This window comes from Arabidopsis lyrata, assembly GCF_000004255.2.
Source record: "Arabidopsis lyrata subsp. lyrata unplaced genomic scaffold ARALYscaffold_4, whole genome shotgun sequence".
Classification (NCBI taxonomy): domain Eukaryota; kingdom Viridiplantae; phylum Streptophyta; class Magnoliopsida; order Brassicales; family Brassicaceae; genus Arabidopsis; species Arabidopsis lyrata.
In genome coordinates, this window is record NW_003302552.1 from 13,066,960 (window position 1) to 13,080,139 (window position 13,180).

Genomic DNA, 13,180 nt, shown 5'->3' on the forward strand with positions numbered 1-13,180 from the left:
GTGTGAGGATGTTTTGAAGCAGGTCGTCCGGTTCGCTGCGGTCCTGACTTCTTTGGTTCGTCCCGGCTCTGGTGTTAACCTGTGGGTTCATCGTGTTACGTCCGTTCGAGGGAGTTATCTGAGCATCAGGACGTGGTTCAGGGTGCGGTCCGGTAGCTGCCGCGGTAGGTCCTTCCGGCGTCGGGGGTAGCGAAGGCGGTGCGGCTGCGGGCGTGCATGCTTCTCCTCCCGAGCTGGAGGCACTTGCGCCGAGTGCGTTGTGGAATGCGTCTGTCATCTTTGCTGTTTCGTCGGTTCGTAGTTTTGAGAGAAATCTTCGAGCTTCTCCCCTACCTGGCGCGCCAACTGTTGATCCTCAAAATCAAACAAGTACGAATTCGGAGTCTTAAGGGTGAAAGAAGAATCTCTTATTTAAAGAACGAGCCGACAATTACAAAAATAGACGAGCTACAAATTTAGAATACGAGTCGAGCCGCAAAGTGCTCTGACGGTTGTATGATATTTTCTGTAAAAGCGGTTATTTCGGGATCCCTGTACAATCATTCTTTTTTGCTATTTATAGGATGCAGAAGTAGGGTGCACTGTTTGTGCGAAATGTCCTTTTTGCCCTTTGGTCGGTGGAAAATTGAATTGGGCCTTCCTTTGGCTTCTGCTGGGCCAGAGGGAAGCATGGGCCTGTTGAAGGGTTTAGGCCCGTTAAGGGGTTTGGGTCCGAGCCCAAAACCCACCATCAACAAACGTGCAGATATACTTACATATATAAGTGCATTATTTCTAAAAATAAATGCAAATAAAAAATGATAATTATGACAAATTAACCAAAAGCTATATAAGTTAGCAATGGTATTATAGCCTTGACGTTTTAATTATTGGCATGATTAGCAAATAGCAAACAAATATGTGAAATGATAGCCTGGAATCTATAGTAATATGACTTATTCATTACATGTAAAAAAAAGCCCTTTATTCTGTTAACTGAAAAAAAGTGCGATATAATATTTTTTAAATAGTTACTGATAAAAAGTCATTAATACTATCAGTATTACTTAGTTCATCATTTTACAATTTCAGAATAACAAGACTCCCAACATATAAATTTCTGAACCATAAAGCACTGGACTATAGATCCAATGACTAGATAGACCCAAAAGATGACTTTCATTTGTGAAAAAAAGAATTAAAAACTGATTGATTTACAACTTCAATTCTCGCAGGTCCCTCTTATCACAAAACCAATATATCTAAAAGTTTCCCAAACTTGTTTTACTTAGTGGTAAAGATAAGACTGAAATAATCGTAGTATTTTATTTAAAGACATGTATCGTTTAAAGCAAATCAAGGTCTTTGACTCTTTTGGTTGTCTCTAGAATTAATGTCTTTAATTATTTATTCATCTAGGTCCCCTTTTCTCTTCATACTTAGACCTTGTAAATCATATGTATATAGATATGGTATTTTCTAACAAAAAATCTATATATTATAGGTAATATTAGACAAAGGGAACCTTATAGGCGAAGAAACGTCCCCCCACTCAAACCCTAAAAAGAGAATCACAGAAAATAATAGAAATACATACGCATATACAAATAATGCATGAGAGTGGAAAATATATATAAGAAAAGAAATAAAGCATAAGAACATGACCCATGTTTAGAAAAGCATTATGTTCTCACTTTATCTTTGTGCTCCTTCACTATCATCATCTTCTCTCTAAACCTCTATCTTCTCTTTCCCTTTTGGTTCTGTGCTCTCCTCTCATCTTTCTTTAGCCTTTGGTTCCCTTCTTTCGTTTTTATATGATTCTCCCACCATTTTTGTTCTTTTGAGTTTTAAAGATCCATCAAACTTTATTAAAGAAAGAAGAACAAAGAGATAAAAGGGAAGAAGAACTATGGTTTTCTCATCCGTCTCAAGCTTTTTAGATCCACCAATTAATTGGCCACAGGTTCTTTAATCTTCCATATTACCTAATCCTCTCTTTCTTTACTCTCTTTTTGTGTGATTTCTACCTCTCTTAAATTCTCCATTGATTGTTTTGATTCTTATGTTAATAATTTTGATTCATTTTTTCTAAAAGATATATTCCTATTCTCATCTTCATTCATCTTTAAGCTCTTCTTTTTTCAAAGTTCCAAAACATATTCATGGTATTTCTTGCTTTTATAATCTCACCTATATATAGACCATTTACATACTATAGGTTTATTGTAAATAAAAAAACAAACAAATTTAATTGACAACCAAAGATTCATTGAATTTGAAGTATCTCGTTCTTCTTTCTTTGTTTGGTGTGATTGAATTCCTTTTTGTTACTTGTTTTTATTGTTTGCAGTCTGCGAATTCGAATAATCATCCTAATCATCCTCATCATCATCAGCTACAAGAAAATGGAAGTTTAGTTAGTGGCCACCACCAAGTACTCTCTCACCACTTCCCACAAAACCCTAACCCTAACCACCACCATGTTGACACAGCAGCCACCACCACCGTTGATCCTAGCAGTCTCAATGGCCAGGCGGCTGAGAGAGCGAGGCTAGCTAAGAACTCTCAGCCGCCAGAGGGATCCCTAAAGTGTCCTCGATGCGACTCAGCCAATACCAAGTTCTGTTACTTCAACAACTACAACCTCACACAGCCACGTCACTTCTGCAAAGCTTGCCGTCGCTACTGGACACGTGGCGGTGCCTTGAGGAACGTACCTGTCGGTGGTGGCTGCCGGAGGAACAAGAAGGGTAAATCCGGGAACTCCAAGTCTTCCTCCTCTTCACAGAACAAGCAGTCAACGTCTATGGTCAACGCTACAAGCCCTACAACTACTAGTAATGTCCAGCTTCAAACAAATAGCCAATTCCCATTTTTACCCACTCTACAAAACCTTACTCAACTTGGTGGTATTGGTTTAAACTTAGCCGCCATTAATGGAAATAATGGTGGAAATGGTAACACTAGCTCAAGTTTCTTGAATGAATTAGGGTTTTTTCATGGTGGTAACACTTCAGGTCCGGTCATGGGTAACAACAACAACAATGAGAATAACATAATGACTTCTCTTGGATCAGCAAGCCATTTTTCTTTGTTCGATCGAACCATGGGATTATATAATTTCCCTAACGAGGGCAATATGGGATTATCTTCTATTGGGGGTACTAGGGTTTCTCAAACTGCTCCGGTGAAAATGGAAGACAACCATTTGGGTAGTATAAACCGACCGGTTTCGGGTATGACATCTCCGGGGAATCAATCCAATCAATATTGGACCGGTCAAGGTCTCCCTGGTTCTTCATCTAACGATCATCATCACCAGCACCTTATGTGAGTGTGTTTCTTAGCCGTCGGATCATTCATGGACCTTGTTAAAGATCCGATGCATATGGAGAAACTAAAAGGTATATTAGAATCGGTTTGTTATAGTCAATATATGGGTGCATATAGAATCAGGTGTGACAAAGAATTATATTCGTATTGTATGATTATGAACTTGTTAGATGTATGAGAGAGTGTACTTGTCGAGTTTGTGTTTGTTCAATTCGTATTATTCACTCAAATTTTCATAAAATAATACTAACTTATTTATCTGTATGTTTTATTTATATTTTGGTTTCAAAGTCTTGAGTACGTACCAATCAGCATTATTACTATGGATTTTATGATTCTTTTTTTGGACAGCAAGGATTTTATGATTCATTGCTATCTTTTTTAAAGTTTATATAATGAATAATAATTTTACGGGACCAATAGGATAAATGGATGATGCATAAAGTAAAAGAGTGTTGTTACAGACTGACGAATTTAATCATACAATTCCGTGTCTTCTCTAGAGATAGTAAAGTTTTAAAATTACCAAAAAGCTTATGTTTCTCACATTTTTAGGAGCTTTGCCTTTTTCTTTTTCAGTCCTTAATAAAGATCTGTGCATATGAAGATGCATGTACGTACCACGTTATTATGTTTACTTTCCACTCTTTAATATTCCGTACAACCATGAAAACCCTTTATTTTATGTTTTGTCAAAAGATTAAATAACCCTCACTTTTCAATGTATATGACATAAATATATACTCAAAATGCATGGATTCTTTCGATATAAGATTTGATTTGTAAAATCAACTCCATCATCGTTCTAATGCATATTCCTTCCGTTTCATTTCACGTTTATTAAAAAACAATTAAATTTTTTCTTTTATCCTTTTTTAATGTATTATATAAAAAATTTCATTGGCCAATGCATTAAAACAGTAGAGATAATAATTTTTTTTGTTTGAATTAAGAAAATGTAACCCCCAACCATGTCTGACAAGCCCAATACGGATCACCTCTACTACTGATCAACAACAAGCGCCACTGTCTAAGTACTATTTGCCAAACCAACTCAATATCTATAAGGTTAGATCGAGTTTTGTCTTTACCAACTGTTCATATGAGTTCTTTGTAAATGGTAATGTCTCTGTACCAATTCCTGCAACATCCTTGTGATACTTGGTTGAGGTTTTACCTTTTCTAGCTCTTAGATCTTCTGGAGATGTCTCTTCAAAACGTATTATTGCTTAGATACTTTATACACATTATTTTTTTTTTTTTTAATTATTTTTTTTTTTGTATGAATGTAAAATTTATTCACCAAAAAAAGACTGTTTTACAATAAATGCAACGTTAATCTGAAAATCCAAAACAATTGAGGAAGAGATTACAACATGAAAGAATCATCCACGTCAATGGGTACTAAACCAATATCGCAGCCCGCCTTCGAAAACGGGTGATCCAGTCAAAGGTACTTAGCCTGTTTCTCATACTCTTGTCAATCACATTTGTTAACTGCGACGCCGGTGTTGGAGGCTCCCCATGTCTTCTCCCATTCCGTTCTCGCCAAAGACTATGAATAGAGAGTTGAAATACATACCGCAACACAAACAAATGAATTTGTGGAGTTGTCGAGGATGTGAGGAGAGGTAGTAGAGACTCCCAGCTTGTTGTAAACCGTAGTCCAAGCATATCTCGGGTTAGAGATGACCAAACGTGAGAGGAGTAGGGACAAGAGAAGAATAAGTGGTCCCTTGTTAGTATACACATTAGTTAGTAATATGAGCTACTCTTAACCAATTACCTCTTCGTAAGTGTACGGTTAAGTGCCAACTGAGTATTGTAAGTTATTTAATTACTTAGAGAAGAAGATAAGTTTATCTTATGGATATATAGATAAGTTTATGTCCCACTTGCGTCGAGGGATATAAGCAAAGTTTAGATCACTACAAAGAGATTTACGGGTCTCGACCCATAACTCTTCAAAATTAACTTAAACCCCAAAAAGAAAAGTACAATTGATTCTCCTTAAATACACAATAACTAACCATGCTGCTTTAATTTAACCAATACAAGATAACCAATATCTACTATTCCTACTTAAAATGAGAAAAATATATCAAGGAGACCATTTTACTTTAACTGGCATGCTTACCACTAGTGGAGAAAACTATTGTCAATGAAAATACCAAATAAAATCACACAACCTGAAAGATTAACGATTATGCATGATGATACAATGAAAACATGTGAAGCGTGAATGGGCAAACATCCTCAACATTAAAGAGTAATGGGCTTTACTTTGTTTGAAGTTAGACGAATTGAGAAATTTAAGTCGGTGGCAACTAGCAAGCCACTCACCTATTATACGGCAAATTTTATAATACTTTTCAAAAACAAAATCAGAAAGAGAAGTGTTATGCATTTTCCCTATTCCAAGAGACTCATAACGCTTTTCAACATCGATATAAAGCCTAAGTAACGCCAAAAGCAAAATCTATCGTTGCTATTCATGACTTACTTTAAGTGGAAATCATGTAAAAGAATTTACTTAATCATGTTGTATCTTTTCTTCGGGTATATCTTTTTGTTACGTTGTTTTTGCCTTTTAAGTCCCCTTGTTAGCTTCTAGTCAGTGGACACGAAAAAGAAGCAATAAGACCACCATTAACAAAGGTATCTTAAAGTGTTCTTAAATAAGAAATGTGACTTAGCTAAGACCCAAAACTAAGAAAAGTAGCTTAGCTAAGACCCAAAACTAAGAGTTCTTAACTTTAATACTTCTAAGAACCATTTTTAAGATACCATTGTTAATCATGCTCTAAAGGTCTTGAAGAAATTTTCTAAGTCAACAGAAATAAAAATTTGTGGCGGATTTTTGAGTTTGGGCCGGAGATCAAAGCATAGTAAAGCGCAATTCCCTTTGTTACTACAAGCTTCAATAGTTTGGTTATAAGCCAACTGTCTTCAATTTGAGTTTTATATACAAAAATCCTCACCTGGATAAGTTTAATAAATATTGACTACTTAAATAAATAAAATTAAATGTCGATTGATGGTCTGCCAACGGAATATTAAAAATCTAAACGTTCCTAAGACTAATTCTCTTCTCCCAAAAAGTTAAATTAGACAAATAAGTTGATATCATATAACGTTTTTAACTTTTTCGTCAAAAAGAAACGAAAACTTTCAGGTTGTATTCTTCTATGGAGAGAAGGGTAAGCTTTGACGTAACGGACTATGACCCCGACGAAAACGAGTGGGGAAGCATCAGCGATATATTAGTATCTCACAGCGGTCAGATGAGTGGACGATGAATAACTGCGAGGACGCGGATGAGAACGTGATCATGAGGGTAAACCTTCATGAAGACATGGTGGAGGAACGGCGGAAGCGGATCGCCTTTGTTTGTGATGAGTTAAAGCGTTTGTATTAGGAATGTGACCTAACTTAACCCAAAGCTAGCTCAAGAGTTAAGGATTGCCACATCCTTTATATGCTACCTAAAGATCTTAATCCCAAGCAATGTGAGACATTCTAATAGTTTGAAATCCTTATCAACAATGAGGAATACAACAAGCCACATGTCAAAGTCAACCGCTGCAGCGTCCTTGAAAAGACTAAAAATGATCATCCGGCCAACTGAAGGTGATTGGACCGCCGTGGAGAGGCGGTTTGATATGATGACGAAGAATACTGGTGGGCTGTTGACCTGTTCGAAATTCTGTGAATGCATAGGTAAGTTTATTGTAGAATAGAAAACAAGGGTGGATTTTGTTAAAACCCGCGTATTACTAAAGAAATGGATTCTACCGGCGAATATAAAATATATGCACGCTATTATGTTTAGTGTCAATTGGTTTTGAGTTGAAAAGTCATGATTTCGAATCTATTTCATTTATTGGTTGCTAAATGGTTTTGAGCTGAAGAGTAATTATTTTTATTATATTTAAGTAGTTTTTGAATCAAATGAACTTCTAAAATATAACAATTCAGGGATAAACTCAAAGGAATTCGCCTTGGAATTGTTTTACGCATTGGCATTTGGCAAAACGAAGATGTATAAGAGAGGAAGTGATTGATAATGGTCAACTATTAGAATTATTGGATCAAGTAAATGATCAAAGCTTCGATTCCAGGCTAATTATGATGATTCTCAAATGTAAGATTTTCGGTTCTTTCGTTTTATTTCTCATGGATTGAAAATTTGAATGTAAAGTCGAAACACAAAAGTATGTGAAATGCAGTGCGGATAAGGATGATGATGGTAGATTAACAAAAGATGAAGTTAGAGAGGTAAAAATAATAGTTTATGTGAAATGCAGTTTTGAGTCTTTTGACTTTTTGATCATTGATCTTTTTGTTTTGCTTCACAGTTTATCAGTCTTATTGCATCTGCTAACAATATGTCCACCATCAAGAACAAAGCCGATGAATATGCAGCACAGATTATGGACGAGTTTGACCCAGATGAATTTGAGTACATCACGGTAAGCTTTTGTGTAAGCTCGAGTTAGACCTAACAAGGATAAGTCAATGATCTGTTGATTCAGGGAATACCGGAAAACTAAGCATTCTTATATTCGTTGAGATCTTTGTTGATGTACCGAAAACAACAAAAATACAAGACCAAAGTATACTATATTATTAATCAATACCAAAAAATAAATAAAACCCCCATAATGATAAGTTAAACTCCAAAAACACCAAAAAAAATCATCTTTACCAAAATAAGATAAAGATTCAAATATAAAAAATATAAGTAACTAGGCTTGCATCATTATCTCCAAAAGTTGTAACTTTTGAAGTGATTTTGATATATATGGAAGCTTTTGAGATGCTGTTTAAGGAACTGGAAACACAGTGTGTAACAAGTACTGAGGAAACAGAGAAGCCTACGATGCTTAAGAGATGGAACAAAGTTATTGAAGCAATCTCATCTTCCTCGTTGACCATCATCGACGTAGAGATTGTGAAACAAGATTTGAGATAAAAGTGATCTACATGTTTCAAAATCTTGTTCTTTTTTTGTGTGAGTTTGATATAAAAATACAAGTAAAGTGGGGTTCCCAAATAAAGAGTGACTAAACTGTGATTGTGAAAGCAAACCTTAAATCAATCTCAGACAAAAAGAATAAACCCGAACCAAACCAAAATTACATCACCAATATGAGCATAGCTGCGATTACTAGCTCCTATTATTTGAATACACATCAATTCTGCTACATTCAATTCAACTTATTCAAAAATAATGAATTTGGTTTTTATAGGCAATTTTGATGCCGCAATTGTAATAGCTTCTCTGGCTATTTTTTCGGATACACCACCCATTTCATAAATGATTTTACCTGGTTTAACCACAGCTACCCAAAACGCTGGATCTCCTTTCCCACGACCCATTCGCGTTTCGGGGGGTCTTACTGTAACTGGTTTGTCTGCAAATATATGAACTCGAACTTTTAAACCACGTCCTATATTTCGTGTCATTGCTCGTCGCCCTGCTTCTATTTGTCTAGATGTGATCCAAGCGGGTTCAAGTGTTTGAAGAGCATATCTACCAAAAATATTCCCTTGAGTAGATATTCCTTTAATTCTTCCTCGATGATGTTTCTGAAACTTTGTTCTTCTAGGGATATCGCTGACGGAACTCTTTTTTTTTGGTTTCTTTTCGCTGATGGAAGTCTTTTTTTTTTGTTTCTTTTCGCTGACGGAACTCTTTTTTGTTGGTTTATTTTCGTTGATGGAAGTCGTCTTGTGGACCTCTCTGACGCGATTCGCTGTCGCCGGAAGAATTGTGCATCTGAAATGCCATGTTCCAAGAACCTAACCAAGAGTGAATGTAAAAACACAAAGCTTCAAACTTCTATTTTTTAAAAACGTTAAAAAGTTTTTCATGTGGTGAAGATTTGTCTTTTCTTTACCTGTCCGAAACGAGAACCAGTGGCGTTGAGAAGGCGTTTGCAGTAGAACACATCAGGTGCTGTCTTTACGGCATCAATCGCCTTTTTAGGAAGATTAATCTGAGGAAAGTGATACATCACAGACCAAAAAAAACACAAAAACCAACATTTTTCAGACTGTAAATTGCATCCGACAAATGAATCAAATAGGGTAAATGAATTCTCGAACCACCGACCTTGGGATTGATGGAGTCAAGAGTAACACTAACAACGGGAAGAGAGGAAGTGGAATCAGAAGCAGTAATCTTCGGAAAGAAACGAGACAGAGCAGGAACTGGTGGTGATAGAGATGGAACTAGATTGAGAAATCTTCGGCTTATCTGATGTTGATTTTCCACGACGCGGCTAAACAAGAATCTCTGCATTTTGCTGCGATCAGATCTGTACAACTTGCTGCTCAAGCTCAAGCTCAAGATATATGCATTTTTGTACATTTATTTTTGCCTTGTTTTCCACGGCGAAATAAGGAAATTATATATTTTATAAAAGATTTTTTTTCTTTTCTTTTAAAACTCTAATTAAAAAAAAAAATTGAAACTAAAAATACACTAGTCGAGAAATAAATTGAGAAAATGTAAATTAAAAGATGAAAAGTGATTTACAGGTTTCAAAATCTTGATTCTTTTCGTCTGAGTTTGGTTAAGAAAAAAAAATGTGAGAAAACTGTGAATGTATATAAGCAAACATTAAACGCTAAACTAAACTCAGATTAGAGAGATTTGATCTTCCACACCTAAACCGGACTGTTGTTTCTGCTGGTCGTTAAAATGGCTAAACCGGTTAAGTAACTGTGCCGCTTTGCGTTTTCCTCTGTCAGTACCATTCTCAGCCATTTCTATTAAAAGACTCATAATCCCTAATTTCTGAGCTTCAATCAAATGCTGCTGATTCCATGAACACAAGTGCACTAATACTGCAGCTGCGTTTTCTTTGTTTCGCGGTGACCCGTTTCTGATAAAATCTACCATAACCGGAACTGGATCAGCGGCAGCAACCACTGATTTCCCGTCCGGGTGACTGGATAGTATGGCTAATATAGCGAGTGCTTCATCAACCATTCCACTTTCGGGTTCTGTTAGTAACCTCATTAGCACGGGCACTAAACCGGCTCTCACAGCTTTTCCTTTGTTCCCTTGAAATATGCAGAGATTGAACAGAGCAGTCGCCGCGTCTTTTTTGCCTCTTTGTGATCCTTCGCTCAGCAAGGTCACAAGAGGCGGGATCGCTCCTGCGGCACCTATTGTCACTTTGTTCTCGTCTATAACCGAGAGGCTGAAAAGTGTAGCTGCTGCGTTTTCTCTAGCTTCCATGCTGCCTCTCTGGAGCACATGAACAATACCTGGAACCGCTCCACATGAATAAACAATCCTTCCTTTGTTCTCTTGGCATATCGAGAGATTAAGAATCGATGTCACAGCGTGTTCTTGAGTTCTGTAGTCATTGGATATCGTGAGGAGATTCACCAGAAGAGGGATCGCGCCTGATGCAGCAATGGCGACTCGGTTATGGTTGTTTTGTTTTGCTAGAAGACGGATTTCTCCTGCAGCGGATCTTTGGTCTTCAGGGTGTTGCGATGTGAGCTTAAGTAGGAGTTCTTCAATCTTGTTATGTTCATCATCAGGGGTTGAGGAGGAAGATGAGGCTTTACTACTCGGTTGAGAATTGTTGGGACGCTTTGGAGGTTCGATGCCATTAGACTCACACCATTGAGCTATAAGGCTTCTTAGAACATAGTTTGGTGTGACGGTATCACTTGTCAGCGTTTCTTGCGTCTTTGGACACGTCAAGTGTCCTCCTTCAAGCCACTTCTTAATGCACTCACGTTCATATGTCTACACAGGATTCCGACGAGACCAGTCAATAAAACTGGAAATGAATTAAAAGACACGTAAAGGGAGTAATGCTTTTAACAATACCTGCCCTGAAGAAACAATAACTGGATCCGTCATCAATTCTAGAGAAATTGGACAACGGAAATCTTCAGGCGGCACTGGCCTATCCTGATCTCCATCTTGTAACTTCGGAAGCCTTGATTTCAGTCTCATCGGAGCATCATCCAAGTTAGGATTATCAGTTTGCACAAAGTCCTTAATCTTCTTGAGAACCATAGACATCTTCTCAAAACTTTCACCAGGATCTCCACCACTAGAACTAACCATATCAAGTAAAGCTAATGACTCTTGCGTAAGGTCAGTTATAGTCATCAACTGAAGCTTCTCCGCCACACTCCTAAGCATGTCAGACTCCGTTACACTGCCTATGTCACTGTAAAGAGATAAAAGATCCCTGTATAACTCATCATCATATACATCGCCGCCTTTTCCTATCGCTCTTCTTAACTGAACTAAAACAAGCTCAACCTACAACAAGTAATGAACCCGAAAAGCTGAAGTTCAAGAAAAAGAAAACGTAAAAGAACAAAGCAGAGCAGTGAATGTTTTAGTACCTGTTCTTTAAGTTCATCTGAAATTTCAAGATTCTCATAAGGGATTCCACTTAAAGCTTGTTCCAATAGAGCCGTCACTTTCTGAAATTTAACCATCACTTGGTCTCTCTCCAACACCTAAACGAATCATTAGATTACATATTAAAGATTCATGGAGCAAACAATGGCATGAAAAACTTATAAATAGCAAAATCTCCAAAATTATCAATTAGAATCAAGTGTTAAGTCCACTTGACTCCACTTTTCCTAACGGAGTTCAGATTCCACTAAGTCGCGTTACCATGCGAGGTAGAGATTGGCTATGGATCGGACCTTGTCGAATCCAAAAAAAAAAAAAAAAAAACCCACAACCGATAGATTCAGTTTCAAATTCAATTTCAAATCCAACTACACATACAGATCTGAGCATCAACATCAATTCGCAGAAATCTCAAAATCAAAAACAGGTTTATAGATTCGAAATACTCACACACCAGATAAATTTTGCTAACTTGGCTAACGAAAGAAAGCAAATCCTTAGCAGGAACAAGCGACTCCTTAAGAGATAACAAAGCCTTCACAACTTCCGACGACGATTCTTGATTGTCTCTGATCTCTTCCAACATAGGAATAAGAAGCTTCAATCGCCGAGAGAGGTTTCCGCAGTGCTTCTTCATCGGTGTGTGGTGATCGGAAATTGAAGCGATCTCGTTTATTGAATCGATTAAGGTTTGCGCTAACTTGTGTTTCTCTGATTTCGCCATTTTTGTTGGTGATCTAGTAATGAGTTTTTTGGTCACTAGGTTTGACTCAAAGCATGAAAACTATACGAAGATGAAGAACGACGAAGTCATCTCCATGGACTTGTAGAGAGCGTAATCATAAATTAGTCATGACTCTTAAAACGGCTCAGCTTGGTTAGGCTAGTCAATGTTAAGTCAGCTACATTATCAATTGCGATAATTTCGGGTAGGATTGGGTTTTTCAACCCAAAAAAAAAGAGTCAACTAGTCAAACAAGAAATACCAAAAAAAAAAAACAAAAACAATTATGCAAAAAAAATAAAAAATAAAAAGTTTATTAGTCTAATTTTAAAATTTTTTACTTAAAACTCCGATTATTCTCCGCTTAAGTTCATCGGTTCTGTCATGATTAATGATTATTTCTTTGCAGAAATTAGTTATTCGATTATTGTTTGTCTAATATAATTACTCATCAGTTAATTATGCATATTCCAATTATTTTAAAATTACATATATATAAATAATTTTTTTATTATTATTCAAACATTTAGATTACGAGTTTGTGATGTTGTACAATAACATATGCTCAAAATTTTAATGAAAATCATAATTAAAACAAAGAAAATTGGTCTGCGATTTTAATTCAACTATCTGATTAATCGCTAAGCTCATACCAAACATCTGACTAGTGTCTGGCGATTTTTCTAAAATTTCTAAAATGGTTAACGATTTATTTTTGATATTTTTTCTACCAA

General features: G+C 36.5%; 3 protein-coding genes across 5 annotated transcripts; 1 reads left to right on the forward strand and 2 right to left on the reverse strand.

The window, feature by feature from the left end:
• The first annotated feature begins 1,646 nt into the window (after positions 1-1,646).
• On the forward strand, positions 1,647-3,579 carry LOC9317079 (dof zinc finger protein DOF2.2). Of its 2 annotated transcripts, none has more exons than XM_021029608.1 (2): positions 1,647-2,147; positions 2,333-3,579. In XM_021029608.1, the coding sequence occupies exons 1-2, from the start codon at positions 2,145-2,147 to the stop codon at positions 3,314-3,316; spliced, it is 987 nt and encodes a 328-aa protein (XP_020885267.1). In that variant the 5' UTR covers positions 1,647-2,144; the 3' UTR covers positions 3,317-3,579. The 2 variants fall into 2 exon arrangements, with proteins under 2 accessions (XP_020885267.1, XP_020885266.1); XM_021029607.1 differs by having other exon boundaries at positions 1,647-1,945.
• Positions 3,580-8,367: 4,788 nt separating this feature from the next.
• On the reverse strand, positions 8,368-9,771 carry LOC9315253 (60S ribosomal protein L16-like, mitochondrial). The gene is made up of 3 exons (XM_002880966.2): positions 9,434-9,771; positions 9,219-9,317; positions 8,368-9,120 (listed from the first exon to the last, which is right to left on the reverse strand). The coding sequence occupies exons 1-3, from the start codon at positions 9,689-9,691 to the stop codon at positions 8,536-8,538; spliced, it is 942 nt and encodes a 313-aa protein (XP_002881012.2). The 5' UTR covers positions 9,692-9,771; the 3' UTR covers positions 8,368-8,535.
• A 48-nt stretch (positions 9,772-9,819) lies between these two features.
• On the reverse strand, positions 9,820-12,647 carry LOC9317080 (U-box domain-containing protein 12). 2 transcript variants are annotated; one of them, XM_002880967.2, is made up of 4 exons: positions 12,177-12,647; positions 11,704-11,820; positions 11,174-11,617; positions 9,820-11,089 (listed from the first exon to the last, which is right to left on the reverse strand). In XM_002880967.2, exons 1-4 carry the CDS (start codon positions 12,444-12,446, stop codon positions 9,962-9,964), a joined length of 1,959 nt encoding a protein of 652 aa, XP_002881013.1. In that variant the 5' UTR covers positions 12,447-12,647; the 3' UTR covers positions 9,820-9,961. The 2 variants fall into 2 exon arrangements, with proteins under 2 accessions (XP_002881013.1, XP_020884612.1); XM_021028953.1 differs by having other exon boundaries at positions 12,173-12,268.
• Positions 12,648-13,180: the final 533 nt, after the last annotated feature.

Bases quoted from the DNA above. Each gene is read 5' to 3' on its own strand.
- LOC9317079 (XM_021029607.1), top strand. From the start codon at position 1,892: ATGGTTTTCTCATCCGTCTCAAGCTTTTTAGATCCACCAATTAATTGG. The intron at 1,946-2,332 runs GTTCTTTAATCT...TATTGTTTGCAG, and splicing joins CACCAATTAATTGGCCACAG to TCTGCGAATTCGAATAATCA.
- LOC9315253 (XM_002880966.2), bottom strand. From the start codon at position 9,691: ATGTACAAAAATGCATATATCTTGAGCTTGAGCTTGAGCAGCAAGTTG. The intron at 9,318-9,433 runs GTCGGTGGTTCG...CACTTTCCTCAG, and splicing joins TTGACTCCATCAATCCCAAG to ATTAATCTTCCTAAAAAGGC. The intron at 9,121-9,218 runs GTAAAGAAAAGA...ACTCTTGGTTAG, and splicing joins CTGGTTCTCGTTTCGGACAG to GTTCTTGGAACATGGCATTT.
- LOC9317080 (XM_002880967.2), bottom strand. From the start codon at position 12,446: ATGGCGAAATCAGAGAAACACAAGTTAGCGCAAACCTTAATCGATTCA. The intron at 11,821-12,176 runs GTGTGTGAGTAT...TGATTCGTTTAG, and splicing joins AAGTTAGCAAAATTTATCTG to GTGTTGGAGAGAGACCAAGT. The intron at 11,090-11,173 runs GTATTGTTAAAA...AATCCTGTGTAG, and splicing joins TTATTGTTTCTTCAGGGCAG to ACATATGAACGTGAGTGCAT.